Source organism: Bombyx mandarina, chromosome 21 (assembly GCF_030267445.1).
Source record: "Bombyx mandarina strain Sakado chromosome 21, ASM3026744v2".
NCBI lineage: Eukaryota > Metazoa > Arthropoda > Insecta > Lepidoptera > Bombycidae > Bombyx > Bombyx mandarina.
Window position 1 is genome coordinate 6,465,120 of NC_143227.1, and position 23,447 is coordinate 6,488,566.

A 23,447-nucleotide genomic window follows, 5' to 3' on the forward strand; every position below is an offset into this window, starting at 1 on the left:
TTCTCTATCCCTATATCTGTCTGTCCCTATGTATGCTTAAATCTTTAAAACTACGCAACGGATTTTGATGCGGTTTATTTTAATAGATAGAGTGATTGAAGAGGAAGGTTTATATGTATAATAACATCCATTAAATAGTGGAGAAATCAATAATAAATTACAGTTTCCGAAGCGAAGCGAAGGCGGGTCGCTAGTTAATAATATACGGAATTCTTCGTCCTGTTAAGAAAAGACACGCCTGCTTTCAAACAACCTAGGTTCGTAATTATCTGAATATGTCATTTTGTTGTCTTACAATGGGATCATCGGACGTGGATTTCTCGAAACACTTCTCCTTGCAAGTGGCTTCGTTAAAGTTTTTTAGAATGTGGCTTTTCATACCTCATTCCGCGCGACCGTACCAGTTTTGGTGCGCCGTCCTGACGAAGACGTTACTCGGTATTTCAGTCTTCTGTATACCAACATGCGCACAAATCATATATCTGATCCGACTGGTAATTTCTGGGGGAGCGGAGATTCAGGAAATTGCCGGAATGTAAGTGACGTTCGCGAAAAATGATTTCTTTTATCGCTCAGCGAATCTCGTTTACGGATACAACGGAATGGGTTTTACACGTTGTACGCGATTTCATTTTGTACTTAACGACGCTTATCGCTGTCGCTATTGATATATTCGTGGCACTTGAAACGTTTTCCGCATTGAATGTAACAATACGAACAGATTAGTCTTCAGTTTGATTGGTATTTACTATTGCGTATTTATCGTCACATCCGTTGTTGTTCCACATTTAATTCCGACTTTTCCGAGGCGACTTTTTGAACAATAATAAAAAATTTGAAAAAAAAAACATAATATTCTAAGTTACACATAACTTTTTTTTTTAAGCCTAGAACTCCTTGAATCGTTGACAAATGTCTAAGCTACGTATAAGCGTAAGGTTAAATCCCTAAAGAACTCTTTCGCTAAATGATATTTTGAACAATAGTCACAAAGGTACACGTCAGTCCATTGGTATTATTATTTTATTATACACTTTAAGGGTAGGATAGTATTTTTTAGGGAATACTTGATTATTTGGTCGTAGGACGTATTGTGAGCTCATACCCGATCTTAGGAATCTCTTAAGAGTTAGGAACGCGGCAATCCGGGCCTACGATCGTCTTCCCACGCATTCAAACCGGATTCGGATGCGTCGTCTACAACGCGAAGTCCACTCCCGCTTAAGCGACGCGCGTAACGATAATTGGCATAGTTATTTAGAACAACTCGCGCCCTCCCACCAAGCATACTGACTAGCTAGGACTCTCAAATCCGAAACTACCGCTACTATGCCTCCCCTCGTACGCCCTTCAGGCCAACCACCGGCATTCGATGACGATGACAAGGCTGAGCTGCTGGCCGATGCACTGCAAGAGCAGTGCACCACCAGCACTCAACACGCGGACCCCGAACACACCGAGTTAGTCGACAGGGAGGTCGAGCGCAGAGCTTCCCTGCCGCCCTCGGACGCGTTACCCCCCATTACCACTGACGAAGTTAGAGACGCGATCCACAACCTCCAACCTAGGAAGGCACCCGGCTCCGACGGCATCCGCAACCGCGCGCTAAAACTCTTGCCAGTCCAACTGATAGCAATGTTGGCTACAATTTTAAATGCCGCTATGACGCACTGCATCTTTCCCGCGGTGTGGAAAGAAGCGGACGTTATCGGTATACATAAGCCGGGCAAACCGACAAACGAAACTTCTAGTTACCGTCCGATTAGTCTCCTCCCGACGATAGGAAAAATTTACGAACGGCTCCTTAGGAAACGCCGTTAGTCCCATCACTCTCTTTGGCCAGCCCATACCGTGGGTCTCGAAGGTCAAATATCTAGGCGTCACCCTCGACAGAGGGATGACATTCCGTCCCCATATAAAAACGGTACGCGACCGCGCCGCGTTTATTCTAGGACGACTCTATCCAATGCTTTGTAGTCGAAGCAAACTGTCCCTCCGTAATAAGGTAACTCTCTACAAAACTTGTATACGCCCCGTCATGACGTATGCAAGCGTAGTGTTCGCTCACTCAGCCCGCACCCACTTGAAATCCCTTCAGGTTATTCAATCACGATTCTGCAGGATAGCCGTCGGAGCGCCTTGGTTCCTTAGGAACGTGGATCTCCACGACGACCTGGAGCTCGACTCTTTTAGTAAGTATCTACAGTCGGCATCGCTGCGCCATTTTGAGAAGGCGGCACGACATGAGAACCCTCCATCGTAGCCGCTGGAAATTACATACCCGACCCAGTAGACCGAATGGTAAACCGTCGACGTCGCCCAAAGCACGTCATTACGGATCCTCCTGATCCATTAACGGTGCTTTTAGGCACCACAAGCACCGGTCACCGTCCTTGTCGAACCCGTCGCTTGCGACGAAGGGCTCGACGAGCGAACTAACCCATAGACACAGCCCACTGAGTTTCTCGCCGGATCTTCTCAGTGGGTCGCGTTTCCGATCCGGTGGTAGATTCTGCGAAGCACTGCTCTTGCTAGGGTCAGTGTTAGCAACTCTCCGGTTGAGCCCCGCGAGCTCACCTACTAACGTTAGGGCGAAGCTGAAATATCCTCTCAAGGCTATCAGCATAGGTAGGAAAAAAAAATGAGCTCATAATAGTGGGTGCCACCATTTTATGGCGAGGTAGATATTTCGGTTCGATTTGTGATGGTGTGACTATATTTTTAAGTGAGCAAAACTTGGATAATTGCCTCATGTTTCAAGATCAGTGGTATTCATGATATAACTTAAAACCAGATGATCCGCAAACTTATTCACTCATTAACACAATAGAAACTGTCATCAAAATACCTCTTAAAGTGATCCGATCTAGAAATTTAAGTATAGTGAATATTATCGGTTTATCAAACCCTGATCCGATCTCAAATTACAAGTTAATAATATGATCCATTTGAACCCAGTAACATCGAATTTGATCATTGTATCGTTTACTTTTGGAGAAAGAGAAACGACTCAATTACTTTTCTGGGTTAGGCTCAATTATTTATGAAAATCGTTTGTACATTAATGAGGTCATGAACCTTAAGATACGACAGCTTTTCGGTGATTATGTCTGTTCTTATTTTGTTTGTGTCCCGAAATCAGGACGCGGTCTGCGACATGTTAAATGCCAATGAACTTTGATAGTAAATTTGCAAACGAGATGCGTTATTCCGTAGTAAATAAATTATAAGTGTTATTTTCGGTTTTCGCAAGACAAAGACACTATTGAAACTTTTTTTCGGTTTAATTTTGCAATTTTTTATTCTTAATGTATTGCTTTAGATATTTCGAATGTTTGACAGTGTTTGTGATCTCAGTCGTACGTATGAAAGTAGTTTTTACATGTATTACATTACAAAAAATTAGAAAACATTTTTATTTATTGACTAATTCAGCAGTGTTTTTTAATCGTAAAAAATTGCATCTTTTCCTTTCAGAATGAACTTAATGTTAACGGAATTATTGGGCTCGTGTAGACTGTTTGATTTGTATGTACGTCGTGATTCATTTCATAAGCTCCTAGATCAGCTTCTTAGCGCTGAGTTCGTGCGCTATAAGAAGACTCACAGTGCGATTCTGGCAAAAGCGGTTAAACTTTCGAGGTGTCTGTACTGTGGTCTACTACTGAGCATTTCCTGTGACGTTATCGGTGAGAACTTTCTCAATTTGAATGTTAGATGATACTTGTTTAATTTATTTTCTACCATAGTCACTTCTTAGTTATTTTTTAATGTAACTTTTGTGTGATTGTACCTAGTTTAAAGTGATTATCGGACCGTTATCAAACAGAGATAACGCAACTTGAATGTCGTATGAATAAACCCTCAATTGTGTTATCCTCCTCTCCTCCTTCCGTTTGGAATGCATTCTTGCTTCGAGGTAAAAATAGCCATAACCCTAGTCACTGTAGTCGTTGAACGCGTCGATTATGATGAAGAGTTTGATGAGCGAAGTAACCCATAGACACAGCCCACTGAATTTCTCGCCAGATCTTCTCAGTGAGTCGCGATACCGATCCGATGGTAGATTCTGCGACGCACTGCTCTTGTTGGGGCTAATGTTAGCAAATTCTCTCAGGTTGAGCCTGTGAGCTTACCTACCCATCCGGGCGTAGCGGGAATAGCGAATAGGTAAGGAGGAAAAAAGGCAGAAAAGCGGTGCCTACTCGTGCAGGCTCACATATACTCTCTATACATGAATTTGGTGTATTTCTTATACAGCGAAAATTACAAGAATGTTTTTCCTGGAATCTTCTTTTTCTCGCCCTTATCCCACTATTGGGATGGTAGGGTGGGCGCTATATGTACTATTTTTCAATTCACCCCTATCATACATACTAACTACGTCAACGCTGCACTCACACTCTTCAGTCCATCCAAATATTTTTAGGATGCCATCTCCTTAGACATGACTATAGACAATAAGTCTACTGTCGTGTTATGTACCATGTAATGTTGGCTGAATTCAATAGTTTCAATTCAGACCACAAATTTAGTAGTTACAATAGATAAACCACTCAAAATAATTTCTTATTTCATATAAACATGAGTAAATATGTTTGTTTTTTATAGTACACGTGATATTGGTACCGGGTCTACGTAAGTTTGATACGCTTCCTTTGAAGATGGACTTCATATTCTTTGATACGAACGACAGGAGCTATTTCACGTACATATATATATTTCAAGTGAGTACAATAAATCTGTGGCTGTCTAGTTTTTTTCCAAAAAAAAATTCCAACATCGAAATAATTCTGTGTGGTAACAACCAATTCTATACAAATAATAAATTTGCATTAGATAGGCGTTTGAATGAGTCCAAATAGTAATAATGTATTTCAATTGTGGGGCAGTCATGTGTTTGGTTCAACCTGTATGACAGTGGATGTCTTAATACAATTGAGACTAACTAACGAACTCATGGCGAGCAATGACTTCGGGTATTGGGTTCTAAGGTAATAAATTGTGTAAACATTGTATGTTTAAAGAATTGCTTATAATTGTAATTCAAATTACGAATTCGAAATTTAAATCTGAAATATTACTGAGCAAATTCCTTAGTCTAGAGCTAAATCAGAAAGTCAGCGCTATTTAAACAAAGTTGTAAAAAGAATAATTACAATTAAAATAATCAAATTAACGAAGGTATTGTGTTACAATAATTATATTCTATTTTCAAATATGAAAATTATATGAATAAATAAAAATGATTATGTAGCTTTTCTCTTTATAGAAATGGTTATCCTTCCAATCGTTTATAGTGTTTTGGTTAGTTTCGAATTTATTTTTAAAGGGAACAAATAAACTTTGAGAGCCAGTTTAATTTTCGACACATTACAATCTAAAACCATTCATTAAAAAAAAAACCTAATTTTTTAAAGATTAAGATTGATTTCTCGATTTTAGATTATTTACAAGCCGTTAATGTTGGTTACCTTCTCGGTGATGCAGACGTTGCCGTGGTCTGCCATGTCCTTTACCAGTAAGTGGTTTCAACAAAAACTGTCATTTACCATTATTAAATAAAAAAGGCACTTTTAGTTTTACGCTAAGTGGGATCGATCTTGAATATCGATAAATTTTGACTTTACTCGAACTCCGACCGTGATCATAGATATTTCAAGATTCATTTTATGTAGTACATTTTCTTTTTTGTTGTTGATCATTTTGGTTTTTTTTCTTATTTAGCAAAGTCGGAAAATCTCTTTACACTTTTTTATTGTACATATTTTTTCCCCTATCTATTCACTGGCTATTCCAGCGTCACACGTGCAGTTAGGTGTGCTCACGGGCTCAACCTGAGAGGACTGCTAGCAAGAGCAGTGCTTCACATAATTTACTACCGGGTTGGAATCGCGACTCACTCAGAAGATGTGGCGGAAAACACTAGCTCATCGGTAGCTCCAAACAAAAAGTGATACAGAGCTCTTTGTAATTGTCTTTACAAGTCATTACAAGTTTATTTCCGGGATCACAATTTTCTTAGTTTGAAAGTATGTCTATAAGACTGTTCAAAGTATAAGTCTGGACTGAAAAATAGCATGCAAAAAGAGCACGTCCCGTCCAATGTTAACTGGATTTGTAAACTCATTACCCATTTGTTTAACGATTGAACCATCATTGAAACTAGAACGGCCAATCCAAATGCTGATTACACATATATGTAGTACATACACGATTTTATAGTACCTACTCATAGTCACTTTTATCTTTCTATCTTAAATAACGCACTATATTTTCTGAAATTCATAATGCACTCGATTTGTTTAGGATGTTTAGAATCATAAGATTTACACAATTTTTTTTTTACGAAAGTCAGTATTTTACATCAAAACGGTCCTCCATTTTGACGCAATAAATAAGAATTTTCATCCAAACGAAAGTGTTATTGTGAAATGAGCTGAGAAAATTCGCGTAGAACGAAACCTCAGTGCCTCGGGGCATAAAGAAAATGCAGTGACGACGCAAAGACAACGAAATCTACTTCCCGTCTCCGCCAACCGAACAACTTTCAAAGGACGTTGATTCCGCGAAAAATTTGCGTCGCGAATTTATTTTGTGACGATTTTTCTTTGTTCCCGTACGCTTGTTAATGATGCACGATTCTTTTGTTATTTATCTGAAGAAGGTGCGTTTTGTGATCTATACGGTAAACGTCTTTGTGGTTTTTCGATCGTTTTCAAATTAAATTGGATCGTCTGGTACTCCTAAACGAGTATTTTCTCTCAGATTACGATGTAAAACACATATACCAATGTCCTCAACAAAGAATCTGATGCTGATGGAGATTCCGTGCTGTAGCATTATAATAGCCACAATGACTAACCACTAGACAAATGAGCTATCGAAATTAGATCATTGAAAAAACACACAAACAATTTTTGGATACCATCTAAGACAGGTCACAATACAAGGACAAAGAGAGCCATGAGTTTGTCTATTAATAAATGTTAATGTTAGAGCCGATAGTCGTGAAAAAAATTTATTAAATGAAATAAGATATGAGAAGAGAGTTAACAATAATCGAATGAACAATAATCGTCAGACTGTCCAACCTGATTATATTTCGCCAGCAGGGTCGTCACTTCGTCCACCTATTTATCGCATCGAAATCTCATTGGGCAATCAAGTCAAAAGCTTTAATTGAATCAAAAATAGTCACAAATAGCTAACTTAGAACCAAAGTCAATCTGTTTTTTTTTTTCATTTACTTTCCAGTCAGTCAATTGAACGTTTTAATTTATAACATGGAAAATATGAAAGAGTTTGTTAAAGCGACTGCTACTGAAAGGGGCTGCGATGGAAATGAAGCATTTAAGGAGCTATTCAGAGAATACGTCTTTCATCATAGCTGTATTATGAGGTAAGTTTGATTTAATTTAAATTATTTTCTAGATACATTTCAAATACCGGTAGTGCCTTTTAATGCAAGTAAATTAATTGAAGGTGAAAAAATTGTATTTTGTGTCTCTTCTTCTTTTTCTCAATCGTTTCGCTCTTTTAACTGGTGGTAGGACCTCTTGTAAGTCCGCACGGGTAGGTACCATCACCCTGCCTATTTCTGCCGTAAAGCAGTAATGCGTTTCGGTTTGAAGGGTGGGGCAGCCGTTGTAACTATACTTGAGACCTTAGAACTTATATCTTAAGATGAGTGACGCGTTTACGTCGAAGATGTCTATGGGCTCCAGTAACCACATAACACCAGGTGGGCTGTGAGCTCGTCCAACCATCTAAGCAATTAAAAAAAACCTCCAAAGTGGTCAGTGGTGAGTTGTCGTGATCATCTTATAGGGTTGGAGACGGCAGACTTGACGCATCTCACGATGTCCCGCCGTCTCTCCCTCCTCGAGACTATCCTACTACACTAATTTAGGGGACCTCCACTGTAGTTTTAATTTGGTCGATCCACCGCAGAATGCTTAGTATCTATTTTTTAACACTAAATATACCATAAGGCGTCAAATGACCCATTTTGAACTTTTCCATTGAAAATGCACGTTATCATCTTATTGGTTTTGCACATTTGACTTCATGACTTTTCTTACCAATATAATCTAGAGTTATTATAATACCTTTTTTTTGTATAGTTTTCTTTATTTTGAGTAATACTTGTCGTATACCGTCATCTACCCGCTATGGTAGAAATAGGTACTAGTAAGTGTTGGTATGATTAATGTTAATATTGAATACTGTTTTAGAACAGTAAAGAATATTTTACTTAAAATAACTAGTCAGGTCATAAGTATTGTCACACAGTAAAAACTTTTCTTTTAGAACGCTGGCCACAAAAAAGTTTATTGAATTCGAATTTCGAATTGTTCATGAAAATAAAAATGTATACTTTTAGAATTTTACTCATTTTTAAATATGGAGTGGACGTTTAAAGAAGACCGTGTTGCAGTTATTGCGTTGCATCGTTGCGGTTACGCGCCAATTCAAATTTTTAACATACTGATAAATTTCAAAGAAATCCCAAACGTAAGCAGAAACTGTTGGCCCTCCAGATGGGGTTAAGCAGAACCACGGTGAAAAGGGTGTTAAATGAAGACTTAGGGCTTCGGGCATATCGAAGAAAAACAGGACATCGTTTGAATGCTCGTCTAATGGACCTGAGACTGAAGAGAGGCCGCGCTTTGTTGAAGCGGTACGCGGGAAAAAAATATCGGGAAATTCTTTTGTCGGATGCAAAAAAATTTACCGTAGAAGAGAGCTACAACAAACAAAATGATAAGGTGTACGCACACAGTAGTGAAGAAGCGAGCAACCGTATTCCGCGTGTCCAACGAGGTCATTTTCCATCCTCGCTCATGGTATGGTTGGGAGTTTCTTATTGGGGCTTAACAGAGGTACATTTTTGTGAGAAAGGTGTAAAAACGAATGCAGTTGTGTATCAAAATACAGTCCTGACGAACCTTGTGGAACCTGTTTCTCATACCATGTTCAATAACAGGCACTGGGTATTCCAACAAGATTCGGCGCCAGCTCATAGAGCAAAGAGCACACAAGACTGGCTGGCGGGGCGTGAAATCGACTTCATCCGGCACGAAGACTGGCCCTCCAGATTTGAATCCGTTAGATTACAAGATATGGCAACACTTGGAGGAAAAGGCGTGCTCAAAGCCTCATCCCAATTTGGAGTCACTCAAGACATCCTTGATTAAGGCAGCCGCCGATATTGACATGGACCTCGTTCGTGCTGCGATAGACGACTGGCCGCGCAGATTGAAGGCCGGTATTCAAAATCACGGAGGTCATTTTGAATAAACTTTAGTGTCATAAGAATCTATGTTTTGTTGAGTTCATTTTGGTATATGAATGGTTACATAATGAATAAACTTGTTTCAATTATTTTACATTAAACATGTGACAGAATTTATGACCTGACTAGGTATATGTATAGATAGAACTTGCGATGAACTTCCTTACATGGTGCTTCCTGGGTGCTTTGACATTTCGTTCTTTAACCGTGGATTATGGTGAGAACTCAAACGTAAACAGCGTCTTGGCTGTGCCCCAAGCCTTGCAGACCATGTACCATGTGGTCGTCTACAACGGTAACAATAATATGTTTATGCTTCACTTACTTTATACTTCAGGTTCATTGAAACAATGCAGGTCACTTTTGGGGGACAACTGTCATCGATGCTGTTTATTAGTGCTTGTATTATTTGTTCAACTGCTGTCCAAATCTTAGCTGTAAGTGTATTTTTTAAAAAAAAACATCAAACATTTCAAGTCATTGCATGTACCATAAAAAATTCAATAGTCAGAGGGGGGAAGAGTTGAAGTCTCAGTTGTATTATGTAGGTTCTATTTGCATGCGATTTTACATGTCATCATCATTTTCCTACCCTTGTTCCAGTCATCTGAGGTCGATGCAACATATTATTATTTTCTCCTTCCATACTCCTCTATCATATACTATTTCTTTGCTCACTCCCTTCTTACACATATTGTCTTTCACGCAATCCATCCATTTCTTCTTGGTTCTTCTTCTTCTATATCCTTCCACATTCATAGTTAACACTCTCTTACCAACCTCATTGTCATTTCGTCTCATCACATGTCCAGGCCATCCCAAACGCGCACTTCTCAACTTCACTGTCACAGGTGCCACTTTCATAACATATTCATTCCTCTATCCATTCTCGTTACTCCACACATCCATCGCAACATTCGCATCTCTGCTGCATGCAATAGCCTTTCATCCGTCATTTTAGTGGGTTACGGGCTTAGTTACATGCGATTATACATAATTATTTATTTATTACACTACATGAAAAATTTACATTGGCGGAGTTAATGCCTAAGGTATTCTCTACTATGTATGCACATAAAAATACTTACATATGGATATACGATTCTATTTAACACTTTGAATTGAAGTTTCAGGCTCAGTGAATTTTTAAAGTTTGGCAATTGTATTTCTAAATGAGTAATGTGATAAGTCATAGTTTTATTTGCAGATCGAGTCTCCTTTAGATAATTTGACAACCGTCGGCTGGATATTGGTATATCTGTCTCTTTGTATTCTTATACTGTTCGTGGATTGCTATTTTGGAAATACCATAACGGTTAAGGTATGTATGTCAATTTATAAACAACATTACAAGAAAGCCTTGATAACTAAAATCAAATTTAAAAAAGTACTTTTTCGATTCATTTTATTTCGGTATCCAATCGATTTTTTTACTAAAACACAAATGATATAATAGTTACGTAGTTTGTTCTTCAAATATTACCAACGTATAACTTGTGATGCTGTTCCAAACCAACATAATCGAAATAAAAGCTCAGTGCTCTAAATAGATTTATTTGAATAAATAACATTTAAATTCATTTTATAAGTTAACAGTATTTAAATAAAATTAGAATGAGATATTATGTGTCCTCACTTTAGATAACTTTAGAACAGTTCGTTTTCAGATATTGGTATGGATTTGGTACGCATAGACGTGAGTGAACGAACTCTCGACCCACCTGATGCTAAGCGATTACCGGAACCCAAAAAAATCAAAAAGTGAATGCCCCCACCATACTGACTCATGAGGTCTAGCCTCAATTGTATAGTATGAAGCCCGGAAATGATACCCCTTTAAAAGTGTTTACCGAGCGCTATAATACGTCTTATCATTAAGTAGGGTAGGGCTCGTTTGTCTAATAAGGTAATAAAAAAAGAAAAAGTTGATGCCTGACCCGGCCATATTTAGGTTTGAATCAAATTAATACGAAAGACACCCAAACATCTACAATTCTCCCTAAAATGCCAATAATAACTGTAGAACGTCTCTCATCTATACAAATAAATAAAATTGGAGAGTCGTTTGTAATAATAAAATAACCACCTTTTACTAAATGCGTAAGTATGTATACACAGTACATATACCAAAATAACATTTATTTATTTATTTTGTCTGTCTGTCTGTGTCTGTCTGGCTGTTTGTTCCGGCTAATCTATGGATCGGCTGGACCGATTTTGACGGAACTTTCACTGATACGTAGCTGATGATATAAGGAGTAACTTAACAAACTTTTTTTACACTAGCTTTGCCCCGCGGTGTCACCCGCGGTACAACAATAACCGCGGGTAGCATCGCGGGACTCAGCTAGTCAGTCATATAAATAATTCCGGTACGCATAGATAGATACAATCAAAGAAACAAGTTGTAAACATTATTTCTACATAAACACAGCTTTACCGAAGTTTAAACTTTGTTGAATCCTTCGCCTTAATGGCAAATTAAGGTGACACCAATTAATCTCCCGCGTATAGGCTTTCGGAAGTAAACATTGTACTCATCGCAGTTGGCGCACTTTGAACATAATTTCCGAGGTAATAATTAAGTTATTCTACATTGTTCCCGACGCGTGTAAACGGAGCGACAATGATGAGTTTGAAATTATTAATAAAGCCACAATAACAAGCATGCAGTCAATTCATTATTGCTAGTGATTGCAACGCGAAAATGTATTTTATACAGAATGAACATTTTAAATTCACATTGTAATTATGGTTCACATATGGTTCACGCTGTAATTAAACTTTCGGGATTGACCATCGATTTTTTTTATAACAAAAAGCGTTTTTTCTATTAATACAATTAAAAATTATTATATTATAGTTTAATTTTGCGTTTTTTTTTCCAATTAAAATGTGGGATTTAATCGTAAACCGTAGTTTTCATTATGTCTGCGGCTAGCGAAAATTGAAGAAAATACCGGTAGATAAGCAGACCATTTTGTATTTAACGATATAAAGAGATACAAAATATTATCAAAAAATTATATTATATATAAACTTTATTCTCAATATTGAGCGATGCTGTTGAAATTTGTTTTTTAATTGCTTAGAGAAGTGGACGAGCTCACGACCCACCCAATGTGAAATGGTTACCGGATCCCATAGACATCAAGACGTAAGCGCCGCCATCCACTAAGTCTCAATGTTACAACAAAGCGGCTGTCCCGCGCTTCAAGCTTAATCGCATTACTGCTTCCCGACATTATATAGGCAGGGTGTTGGCACCTAGGCGGCGCAAGGTGGCTCCTGCGCACCGCTCACGGTGTGTCTCCTAGACGACGTCCTGCGGGATTTTCCCGGGGATGGAGTGCCGTCCTATTATCAGGATGAGTACCGGCGACGGCGAGCTTTCGGCGCGCACTGTGCGGTACCGTGGGTTTCGTGGAGTCGGGAGTGGTGGGGCTCGATGGGGTTTCGTCGGTAGTCGGTTTTGCGGGGTAGCTCTTGCGTGGCTGACACCGTGCAGTGCCTCGCGCGCCTTTCTCAAGGCGTAGTCTCCCGGCAGGAATTGGGAGAAGAGGAGGACCCCTGTCTTCTTCTTCTCCCTGTTCTTCTCTGGAGGCGCTGGAGTCCGACATAACCCGGTCTCTTACCTCCCTCGACCGGGTATCCGTAAATGGATTCCCTAGCGTTAAAAAAAAAGGGTGTTGGCACCTGCCCGTGCGGGCTGATTCTTTTATTGCATAGATGGATGAACCAGCTCGTGGCCTACCTGTTGTTAAATTATTATTGAAGTCCATACATACGACTGTGTGACCTTCCTTAAGACTCAATTGTATTCACGTTAAAGATATCACATCTTGCTTGATATTCGCTTGCGACGAAGAGCTCGACGAGTAAATTAACCCATAGACATAGCCCACTGAGTTTCTCGCCGGATCTTCTCAGTGGGTTGCGTTTCCGATCCGGTGGTAGATTCTGCGAAGAATTGCTCTTGCTAAGGCCAGTGTTAGCGACACTCCCGGCCTCGTGAGCTCACCTACACGCCAAAGAGAAGCTGAAATAGCCTCTCAAAACTATCATCATAGATAGGTGGAAAAAAATCACATCTTAGGGCTACGAGGTCCACGTAACACTAAGTGATCCAATTAGACTTAATATAGGCGGTAAAAATGATTTATTAAATATTACGGCTATCTCAACTTTCAAAGTGGAACGCAAATCTGTTTTGATATAAATTAGACTCAAAGGAGGTTATATAACCCGCGCTGGCTAACAAGTAGTGACAAATTTTCCTTTTATTTAGATTAGATTTTTGTTATTTTTTTATTTTATTTCCTTTTGTAGTGTTACGCGTTGGGGTGCGGGATAAATTCTACCTAATTACAAGTTAACACTGTATTAGCACTTAGAACACTTAAGCACTCAACAAACACTTTAAAACTCTCAATTCGCTTCTTCCGCTTCGCTTCAGGTGATCCGTTCGCTGTTTCGCTTCGGTAGTTCCGATTACTGACTGACTGCGTGCCATTTCTGCAACGCTTTTATAGCCGATATCACATACCTAGAATTATCGAGAATGCTCCACACATTTCGAGTATTGTGTTTCCGCTGTCTGACAATAGATGGCATTGTACTTCTCGAACGTTTTAGGTGCTACTAGATCCTTTGATATTCGTTCGACTATTCGGCGGTAGATGGCGTTACTCTCACCGGCCTCACAGTAGGTACACGAGCATATGGCCCACCGAGCATACGGTTAGTGGTTACCATTGCTAATGGACGTCAGTAATGGGGCACAGCCAATTCGCTACCTACCGATGAAGACTCTACGCAAGTTTATTGTTCATTATTTTGGGTTACATTATTAAAAGCTGTGTACTTTTCGATATTACGAATATTTTATAGTTGTGAGCTCAACTTTTGCTTTGGAAAATTATCATCACACTAACCATCAGGACTCTATTCGAGTTTATTTTTCTTTATTTCGGGTTACATTATTAAAAGCTATGTAAAGTTTATATACTACGAATACTGTGCAGTTTTGAACTCAAATTTTTGTCCTTGAAAGTTATCATCACCCTAACCATTATCTTTCATTATGAAATTCTATTTATGAAGTTTATCTTCTCATGCATGCATAAAGAACCAACAGCTTAAGTAACAAGTTTGGGTAATACTACTAAGAACTCGTAAAAGCTTGTGTAACAAATTTAGGTAATACTACTTCCAGTGTGCGTATTTACCAACGGCAGTATTCTCTATTCCGTGGTTGGATCAGCCTAAACATATTCAAGTAAGCACTCTACTCTTCATGGCGAAAACCCAACAACCCGTCCAGCTGATAGCGGCGAAGCTAGTTCCTGTTTCACTCACTACATTCACTCAGGTAAGTGTTTCGAAATGCTTTGATTAGCAAATAAACTATCTAAGCCAGGGGCTCCCAAAATTATTTTGTTTACTGCCCCTTTGAGAATAAATTCTTTTTTAGCGCCCCCTGTTTTTCATCTACCTAAAAACTACTATGGCGAGAGCGCAGTCGGTGTCTAAGGGGAGTCTAGATGAAATTACAAATCGCCTACACAACGCCTACATATTTTTTCTGGGTCTCTTACCGCCCCCCTTTAGACTTGCAGTGCCCTACAAGGGGGCGTTATCGCCCACTTTTGGAAAGACTGATCTAAGCCCATCTAATTATAAACATTAATATTATTCATTATATGGGAAAATCATGTTATCAAGAATTTACTGGTGGTAAGACGTCTTGTGAATCCGCACGGGTAGGTACCACCACCCTGCCCATTTCTGCCGTGAAGCAGTAATGCGTTTCGGTTTGAAGGGCGGGGCAGCCGTTGTACCGTACTGTTAAACGTGAGACATTACAACTCATGTCTCAAGGTGGGTGGCGTACATTTATTTGTAGATGTCTATGGGCTCCGGTAACTTAACACCAGGTGGGCCGTGATTTTCTCGTCCACCCATCTAAGCAAAAAAATAAAATAAAAAAAACGTCCAAAAATTTTCTTTATAATGTAAATAGCTGCGAAAGCTTAGAACAGCCCATTTAATGTTGTAGAGAGAGAGCGTATTTAAATAATCGTATCATGAAATGAATTTATTTATAACTAGCTGACCCGGCAGACTGTTAGTGCCTCAATTGATAAATAAAAGACCTAAGCTTTTGTATAAAATAAATTTAAAAAACAAAAGGAATCCGTCCGACGGAGGACAAATCAAAGGAAAAACAAAATTGTTTGTTTTTATATAATTCCGAGCATTTTCATATTTATCTACCTTTTAAGCCTTCTCTGGGCTTTCACAAATAATTCAATAACAAAATTAACCAAATCGGTCCAACCGTTTTCGGGTTTTAGCGAGACTAACGCACAGTAATTCATTTCTATATATAGGTAACAGCGAAAATGATAATACAAACAGTTCATCTTTCGAGCCGGAATGCATGGCTAATAGAAACAGTCAGGGCGGGTGTTTCTCAATCTTGCGAGGGGTTAGTACCTACAATAGAATGCAGTAGTGTAATGTATATGCAATGTATAGGTTTTTTTTTCACTCATGACGAAACTTGGACATAACTAAACTACAATTTGTTCGAAAATAATAAAATGGATTCATGGTTTGATAAATCGTTTATTATTTTCATTTTAATTTCTTTTTTTTTAAATTAAATTTGATCTCCCGCTCTTGCCGGTCGACTACTGATCAACTATCAATCGATCAGTTATCCCCGCCAGGTGTCACCACTCATCCAGCAAACATCACGTAGTAGGGATGAGGACGAAGCCGGTCTCCTGTCTTACTCACTATACATTTTTCAGCCATGTTTTTTTGGTTTTATTTGTGTATCAATCGTAGCTTGTCAGCCATGTGTTTTTGGCTTTATTTGTGTATCAATAGTATGTTCAGTAGGTCTGAGAATCGGCTACTACTAGGCTGCACTAAAAGTATCGGGAATGGAATATTTCCACTGTTCCTGTCATATTAAAATCTTTTTAATTGAAAACTGACAATGCGAGTTCTCACACCGCGCACATAACAAAAGAGTTTTTAGAGCAAGAAAACATAGAATTATTAGACCATCCGCCGTACAGCCCCGACCTAAGCCCTAATGATTTCTATACTTTCCCTAAAATAAAGAATAAATTGCGTGGACAGAGATTTTCATCACCTGAAGAAGCTGTGGACGCCTACAAAACGGCCATTTTGGAAACCCCAACTTCCGAATGGAATGGTTGCTTCAATGATTGGTTCCATCGTATGGAAAAATGTGTCAAATTTCGCGGAGAATACTTCAAAAAGCAATAAATACATTTTTAAATAGTAATGTTGTGTCACTTCGTTAATTCCCGAAATTTTCAGTGCCGCCCTCGTATCTATTTTTCATACACCTAAGTGATAAGGGTTGTCCACCCCAAACATTTATTTTTTATTTTTATTTTTGGGTAATTTTTTGTTGGTTATAATATGGTATTATGTGGTTGAATGAGCTTTTTTTTTCTACACTAGAATTTCCCTAGAAATATTATTTAAGGCAACACAACGTTTGCCGGGTCAGTTAATTTGAATATAAAAACATTTTTGAATTGTAAAATATAAAAAACATAAAGACTGGTGAAGCAATAGCTTTAAATGATGTTTCTTTTTATAGAGCAACTCAATTTGTGCTATAGTTTTAATAGGCTAAACTTTATTTTTATGTGAATAAAATAATACATTATATATATTAAATTTAGGATACTTCAACGGCAGCTCTTTCATTTACCACTTAATAACTATACAAAAGGTGAAACATGAGTAGAAATTTCTTCGTTTTTACTCTGCGTACTTTGCAATTTGTTATCAGATATCCATAAATAATGCTACAATATGAACTGTGAAGAGAAGGAAAAGTGTGAAAAACGTTGAATAAAAGAGATAAAAATAAATCTCGAGTCAAAAGATTAAATTTATTAAAAGTAATGACAGGCAACCTTTGAATTTTGTTTTTATTCTCATCTAATCTTATCTCACTGTTGCCTCAATGCCAATCTCTTTCAATGACCCGGATAAATGTTTTAATACAGATAGTCCCTTTTGTATCTATAAAATAGATTAAAACGACGAACGCATAATTTATTACCATTACCCGAAACGTTCGTGAAAGATTTTATCGTGCTAAACTCTAGAAACTTCCCAATTTGTCCACAACAAATATCTGTACAAACAGAAATTATCTTCGGATTCTGTCAGGTATTGTATTTGTGTGGCAATTTGTGGATTTACCGCAAATAGAAATACCGAACTTTGTAATGATTGTGTCAAAACTTTGACATCTTGGCCGTGTCATGATTATTAAAATAGTCGATCGACTTTTTGTTATAACGAAAAGATAGTTCTTTGATTTTATCAAAATATCATTCATACGTTAATCTAATATGATTGTACTCTGACTGGTTACTAGTTACTATCAGGACACAATATTAATACGTATTATTAGGTTTAAAGCCATACTAAGCAAGTGACTCACCAGAACAATCTCTTTTTTTTAATTGTTTATCTATACTAATAATATTATAAAGAGGAAAGATTTGTTTGTTTGTTTGTATTGAATAGGCTCCGAAACTACTGAACCGATTTGAAAAATTCTTTCACTGTTTGGAACCTACACTATTCCCGAGTGACATAGGCTATAATCATTTTTGAAAAAAATTAGGGATCCTTACTAAACCTCCAATAATGTAACCTAAAGTGTAAAAAATTACCTAAAATATTCTTTACATCGCGTGCCCTGCGAAAACTATTAATGATAGAATAAAATAATGTAATACGACTTTGTAGAACACATTATTGATTACAAAATGTCTCGTGATAGCATATGTCTAACTAAGTGTTCTTTTATAAAAGAAAATTAAACAACGTCAAATATCGTTAAATTTTTTGTTAAAGACCCGAGTGGAGCCGGAGCGGGCCGCTAGTATATACGTATATATTGCTTATATACGTTGGGGCGACCAGATCCGCACCGCTCGTGATTTCACATTTCACAACGTCCTCCACACCGCCAGTGACAGAAACAAATGAAGGAAGATCGTGCATGAGAAAGTAATACAGAAAGGTGGTCACTACCCTCAGCATTGAAGGATACGCCGCAAGAAGGAGGAGTATATAATATGTTATGAATCCTTCGGTCCATCTTGGATTAAGTCTGACCACATATGTGTTCCACAGACATAACCTTTAAGTTGAAACGCATGATTGATTCGCTGCAGAAATAACCAATCTTGCTATTATTATTGACCAAAATTGGACGGGGACGAAGAGAGAAATAATTAGAACTTAAAATTTTGATTGAGCTAGATGACAAAGTCTAACTGCGATGGACAAGGACGATATTCTTAATGTCATAAAAACTTTACACATTCGGGAAAGCATTAAGCGAAAAATGGATGTTAAATGTAATTCATATAACGCATTCCTTTTTACCTGTGCTTTAAAATGAAATAAGCAGAGTATGGACTCTCTATATCTTTTTCGATCTTGCACTCCTGTGCCTTCCACTCCTAATATTGATTATATTTGCAAAAAAATCTCATAGTCGTCCATACGTAAACAATTCACACGTTTCTAACGATACCCTTTAGGTTCTTTTTACAATACTGCGATAACCGAGATTTCCATTTTGCCGAGCTAAATAGAAATGTTTGAGAAGAGTTTAGATTTAATTAAATTTAAGGAAACAAGGTGAAATCGTATAATCCGTGGTTGGGTTCAAATTTTTTGACGTAATTAATTATCAAAATTGAGACGAAAATTTTTATGTAATTCGGAATTAAAATAAAGTAATGAAATTTTTAGCTGTATACGCTTATGCAGTTATTTATATTAATATATAATTTAATTAAACAATAATAATATAATAAATAACGTTATTATTAAGTGGTATTATTTTCATGAAATCTTTTAAATCAATGGTAGGGCGTCTTGTGAGTCCGCACGGGTAGGTACCACCACCGCTTATACTATCTGCCGTGAAGTAGTAATGTGTTTCGGCTTAAAGGATGGGACAGCCTTTGTCCTGTTACACTGAGACTTAGATCTCATGTCTCGTCTCAAGGCTAGTGGAGGTATTTACGTTGTTGATGTCTACGGGCTCCTGTAACCACTTCACATCAGGTGGGCTATGAGCTCGTCCACTCACTAAGCAAGAAAAAAAATTCACTTAAATTTGTCAACTTTGACATTTGACACAGTGAAGTGTCAGAAAAAATAATCCACAGAAATGTTTATTTAAACTGAAAAAAACCTGATTCCATCACCGTTTGTCTATTTGATGTCGTAAATAAAGTACTACCTGCCTCACTGTGAAACTAAGTCGACAGATTAATAGTGAGTGCTCGAGCACAAAAGGCCGGAATAGGATTAAATTTGTTGCGGATTCACTGCATCGTTCCAGTTGAAATTCGCGGGACTTTTAGACATATTATGCTAGCTAAGTAGGATTCGAGGGTGCCTCATTTTGTGGAAATTTTCCATTGTAATTAAATTCGTAGATGTGTAACAAATTTTCAAGTGTAACCAATATGCAAATTAATGTGTGGTACTGTATCTGTTGAATTTAAATATTTATTTTAGTAATTACTGAGATAGAAATATTTACAACTTTTGTTGAAAAAAACTGTAACTCAAAATTAGATAAAGAATGTAATCAGAAGCATTGTGAATGAAAAATGAAATACACAAATTTTATTATTTATTTAGGTTTGTCGTTTATTTTTCGTCGGAAACAGGTATTTAAAGAAAAGGACATAATATCTTAAAAAGGAGCTTTATTTATGGGTTTTAATTCCAGCAGACTGATGTCTATTAATAACGTAAGTTAATCAATTATCGAAAAGTGTAGAAGAAAACGGAATAAAAATAACAAAACAATTTAAAAACAAGACAAGTTATTTTTTTTAAATTAAACACTTGCATCGACTGAGTCCAAAAGATATTTGGCACTACGATAGTTCAAAAGGGAATTTACCTTTAAGCAAAATCATTGATGGTTGCTTACAAAGCTTTAGTCAGGTATTAAAATACGAAGGTTGATGAATTATTCATCAGAGCCCGTGGCTCTGGACTGGCGGCCTCCGCTGGGACGCGCCGTCTACTGTTTAATCTTTGTCAATTAACTTACAACGCCAACGGCTACCATAAACAGCAATATCAACACGTTTCCTGTTGTTACAAGTAAATCCATACAAATATGACATTTAGCTCTTCTTTTAGGTTAAAAATGCAATGCAATGCCTTTTATTTCGTAAAGTAGGACTGCCATGACTGCGACACAATAGAGATCACTTTTTTTGGAACGAAGTTCCTTATGGGACGATGCGGAGGGGTACCCTAACCGGTAAAAACGTCCGAAACGTAAGATTATTAGTAATGCACATAGTGTACGACTTAACTTTGAATTACGTACAAATTAGTAATGCACACAGTGTACGACTTAACTTTGTAATAACGTACAACAAATAACATTTTTTTTTATCTTTCATTGACCACGATCTCAGAGCGTTCGTTTGCGCAATACACTAACTCTTATGCAAAGAACCGTGAATGAAGTGTACCACAATAAGTTCGCACGTTACCGAATGACCGTAGGTTGTTGCGAAACCTCCAGTTTTATTTTCTTCATAACTCGAATAGAACTTAAAATTAATATTTTTATAATAAGCAACTTCGTTCCTATCCGGTGTTCCACGACACCACACATCTTTTTTTTAAACTGTTATTGCTTATGGAGCATACGGCTAATGAATTACCATCTAATACTGGGTAGCAGCCGACTACCAGAAAGGCAATGCTCGTTTATCCGAAGATATGAATGATTCATACCAGAAACAGGTAGGTCGGAGACAAACGCGGGCTCATTGCATAATTAAAAACTAGTCATACGGAATTAATATCATACAATACAATACCGTTTATCTTTCATAATTAGCGCTTTTAAGTAAAAGTTAAGCTTTGTAATTTTGTTCAGCTTAAGCGTTGCCCCCCGATTTGAGATGACCCAGTGATGAGTAAAATCAATTATTTTTTCGTCTAATAAATCTCATTTCACTGAATAACAAAATGTACAGTAGGCTAACGTTGGATTTTTCTCTTGCGGAAAATTCAACAGCAAATTCTATTGTGATCAGATGAATTCGCGTGGAAGTAGGCCAGGGTCAATCTGACGTCTTAAAACTTTTGGCACTTAGCTGAAAGCTTCAATTTATTTCTTTATTCAATGAACAAGTTTGGTATTGCATAACTCTTTACTAATGAGATAAGAAATGATGTGAGATAAGAGATGTTTCGAGTTGGGCCTCGTCGCAGAGATGTATAAAAATTGGTTCTAAGAAGCTTCATTAGCTGTTTTGAAATTATAATGTAATATTATTACCTTTCTATCGATTTTTTTAAAAACAAACCGAATGATTATTTGGTACATGACTTTATGATATGGATTACGGATCTTGTGGTCGTCGTGGCCTAACGGATAAGACGTCCGGTGCATTCGTGTTGAAGCGATGCACCGGTGTTCGAATCCCGCAGGCGGGTACCAATTTTTCTAATGAAATACGTACTCAACAAATGTTCACGATTGACTTCCACGGTGAAGGAATAACATCGTGTAATAAAAATGAAACCCGCAAAATTATAATTTGCGTAATTACTGGTGGTAGGACCTCTTGTGAGTCCGCACGGGTAGGTACCACCGCCCCGCCTATTTCTGCCGTGAAGCAGTAATGCGTTTCGGTTTGAAGGGTGGGGCAGCCGTTGTGACTATATTGAGACCTTAGAACTATATCTCAAGGTGTGTGGCGCATTTACGTTGTAGATGTCTATGGGCTCCAGTAACCACTTAACATCAGGTGGGCTGTGAGCTCGTCAACACAGCTAAGCAATAAAAAAAAAAAAAAAAAAAACATGATTTTATAATTGCAATTTAAATATATTTTGCCACTTAATTTTTTTTCTAAATAACTTTTTTCTTTGCCTATAATGTTAATAAATCAATAAAATTCAACACTATATTATGCAGTATTGAGATTTTGATTTTTTTGAAGTTTATTAAAGTTATTGGAAAAAATATAATTTTAATTATTCATACCTGGTTTTTTAAAATTTTATTTTTCACAGAATTTGATTTTAGATACGATGTGAATACGATAAAATCATTAGAATCTAGCAATTTGTATTAACACCGAAATTATTACCAAATACAATCGTGACTTAAGACACAAAAAACTTATCGTGTAATCAAATATCACATAAAATGTACTTGGTCGCCTTCTTCTCATTAGGAAATGTAACATGGTTTCATTAACATCTTTTTCCCTTTTATTTTACAGGTAATGAACTGGACTTACAAAGGCTTCGCTCTAATGAATCAGATGAAAAAATGAAAATTTATTTGATCACATCCAAATTACTTAGAAGATCACAGATTTAACTTATAAGAGCATTCGATTTTAGTTAATAAAATACGTTACACAGCTTTGTTCTTTCTTTTCCGGAGGTACTTACAAAGAACCGAGGTGCAAACGATACATCTCAAAGAAAATAAAAGAACAAATTAATCCCGGCAAAAGATCTAAAGCCTCTCTCAATAAAGGAAAGTATTCCGCGCCTCTGGTGATATGGGTGGAATATTAAATAGGCAGGGAGAAAAGGGAAACCGCCTATTTATTCACAACTCACCGTTGTGTGACATTGTTCGCGTTTTTATGTCCGTCTCAGCTTTTTACGACAGTTTTCCAGGGTGAAGACCTTTCAATACTGAACTGAGGTGTCTCGGAAATCCGTTCTCGTATAATATGTTGTGATTTTAGAGAATGCCCTTAAACTCGAGCTATCAGACATGGTTAATCACCATAGTTAATCCAGACTTAAAATAAACTCAAAATTATTGTCGACTGATAAAAAAATATTGAAAACAAACAAAACAATAAAACATCTCATAACAAAAACAATATAAGTAAAGGAACTTCATTTTCTGATATTAATAATAATATCTGATATTATCTTATATATATAAAAGAAAGTCGTGTTAGTTACACTATTTATAACTCTAGAACGGCTGAACTGATTTGGCTGAAAATTGGTGGGGAGGTAGCTTAAAACCAGGAGAAGTACATAG

General features: G+C 37.3%; 1 protein-coding gene across 2 annotated transcripts; it reads left to right on the plus strand.

The window, feature by feature from the left end:
• On the plus strand, window positions 1–22,804 carry LOC114248626 (odorant receptor 46a). 2 transcript variants are annotated; one of them, XM_089736264.1, is made up of 9 exons: window positions 1–535; window positions 3,478–3,689; window positions 4,612–4,727; window positions 5,446–5,521; window positions 7,258–7,402; window positions 9,636–9,735; window positions 10,506–10,619; window positions 14,514–14,669; window positions 22,660–22,804. In XM_089736264.1, the coding sequence occupies exons 1-9, from the start codon at window positions 276–278 to the stop codon at window positions 22,711–22,713; spliced, it is 1,233 nt and encodes a 410-aa protein (XP_089592390.1). In that variant the 5' UTR covers window positions 1–275; the 3' UTR covers window positions 22,714–22,804. The 2 variants fall into 2 exon arrangements, with proteins under 2 accessions (XP_089592390.1, XP_089592391.1); XM_089736265.1 differs by lacking the exon at window positions 14,514–14,669.
• The last annotated feature ends 643 nt before the right edge of the window (window positions 22,805–23,447 follow it).

Coding starts and splice junctions, on each gene's coding strand:
- LOC114248626 (XM_089736264.1), top strand. CDS start 276: ATGTCATTTTGTTGTCTTACAATGGGATCATCGGACGTGGATTTCTCG. Junction 5,522..7,257: donor GTCTGCCATGTCCTTTACCA/GTAAGTGGTTTC, acceptor TTTACTTTCCAG/TCAGTCAATTGAACGTTTTA. Junction 9,736..10,505: donor CTGCTGTCCAAATCTTAGCT/GTAAGTGTATTT, acceptor TTTTATTTGCAG/ATCGAGTCTCCTTTAGATAA.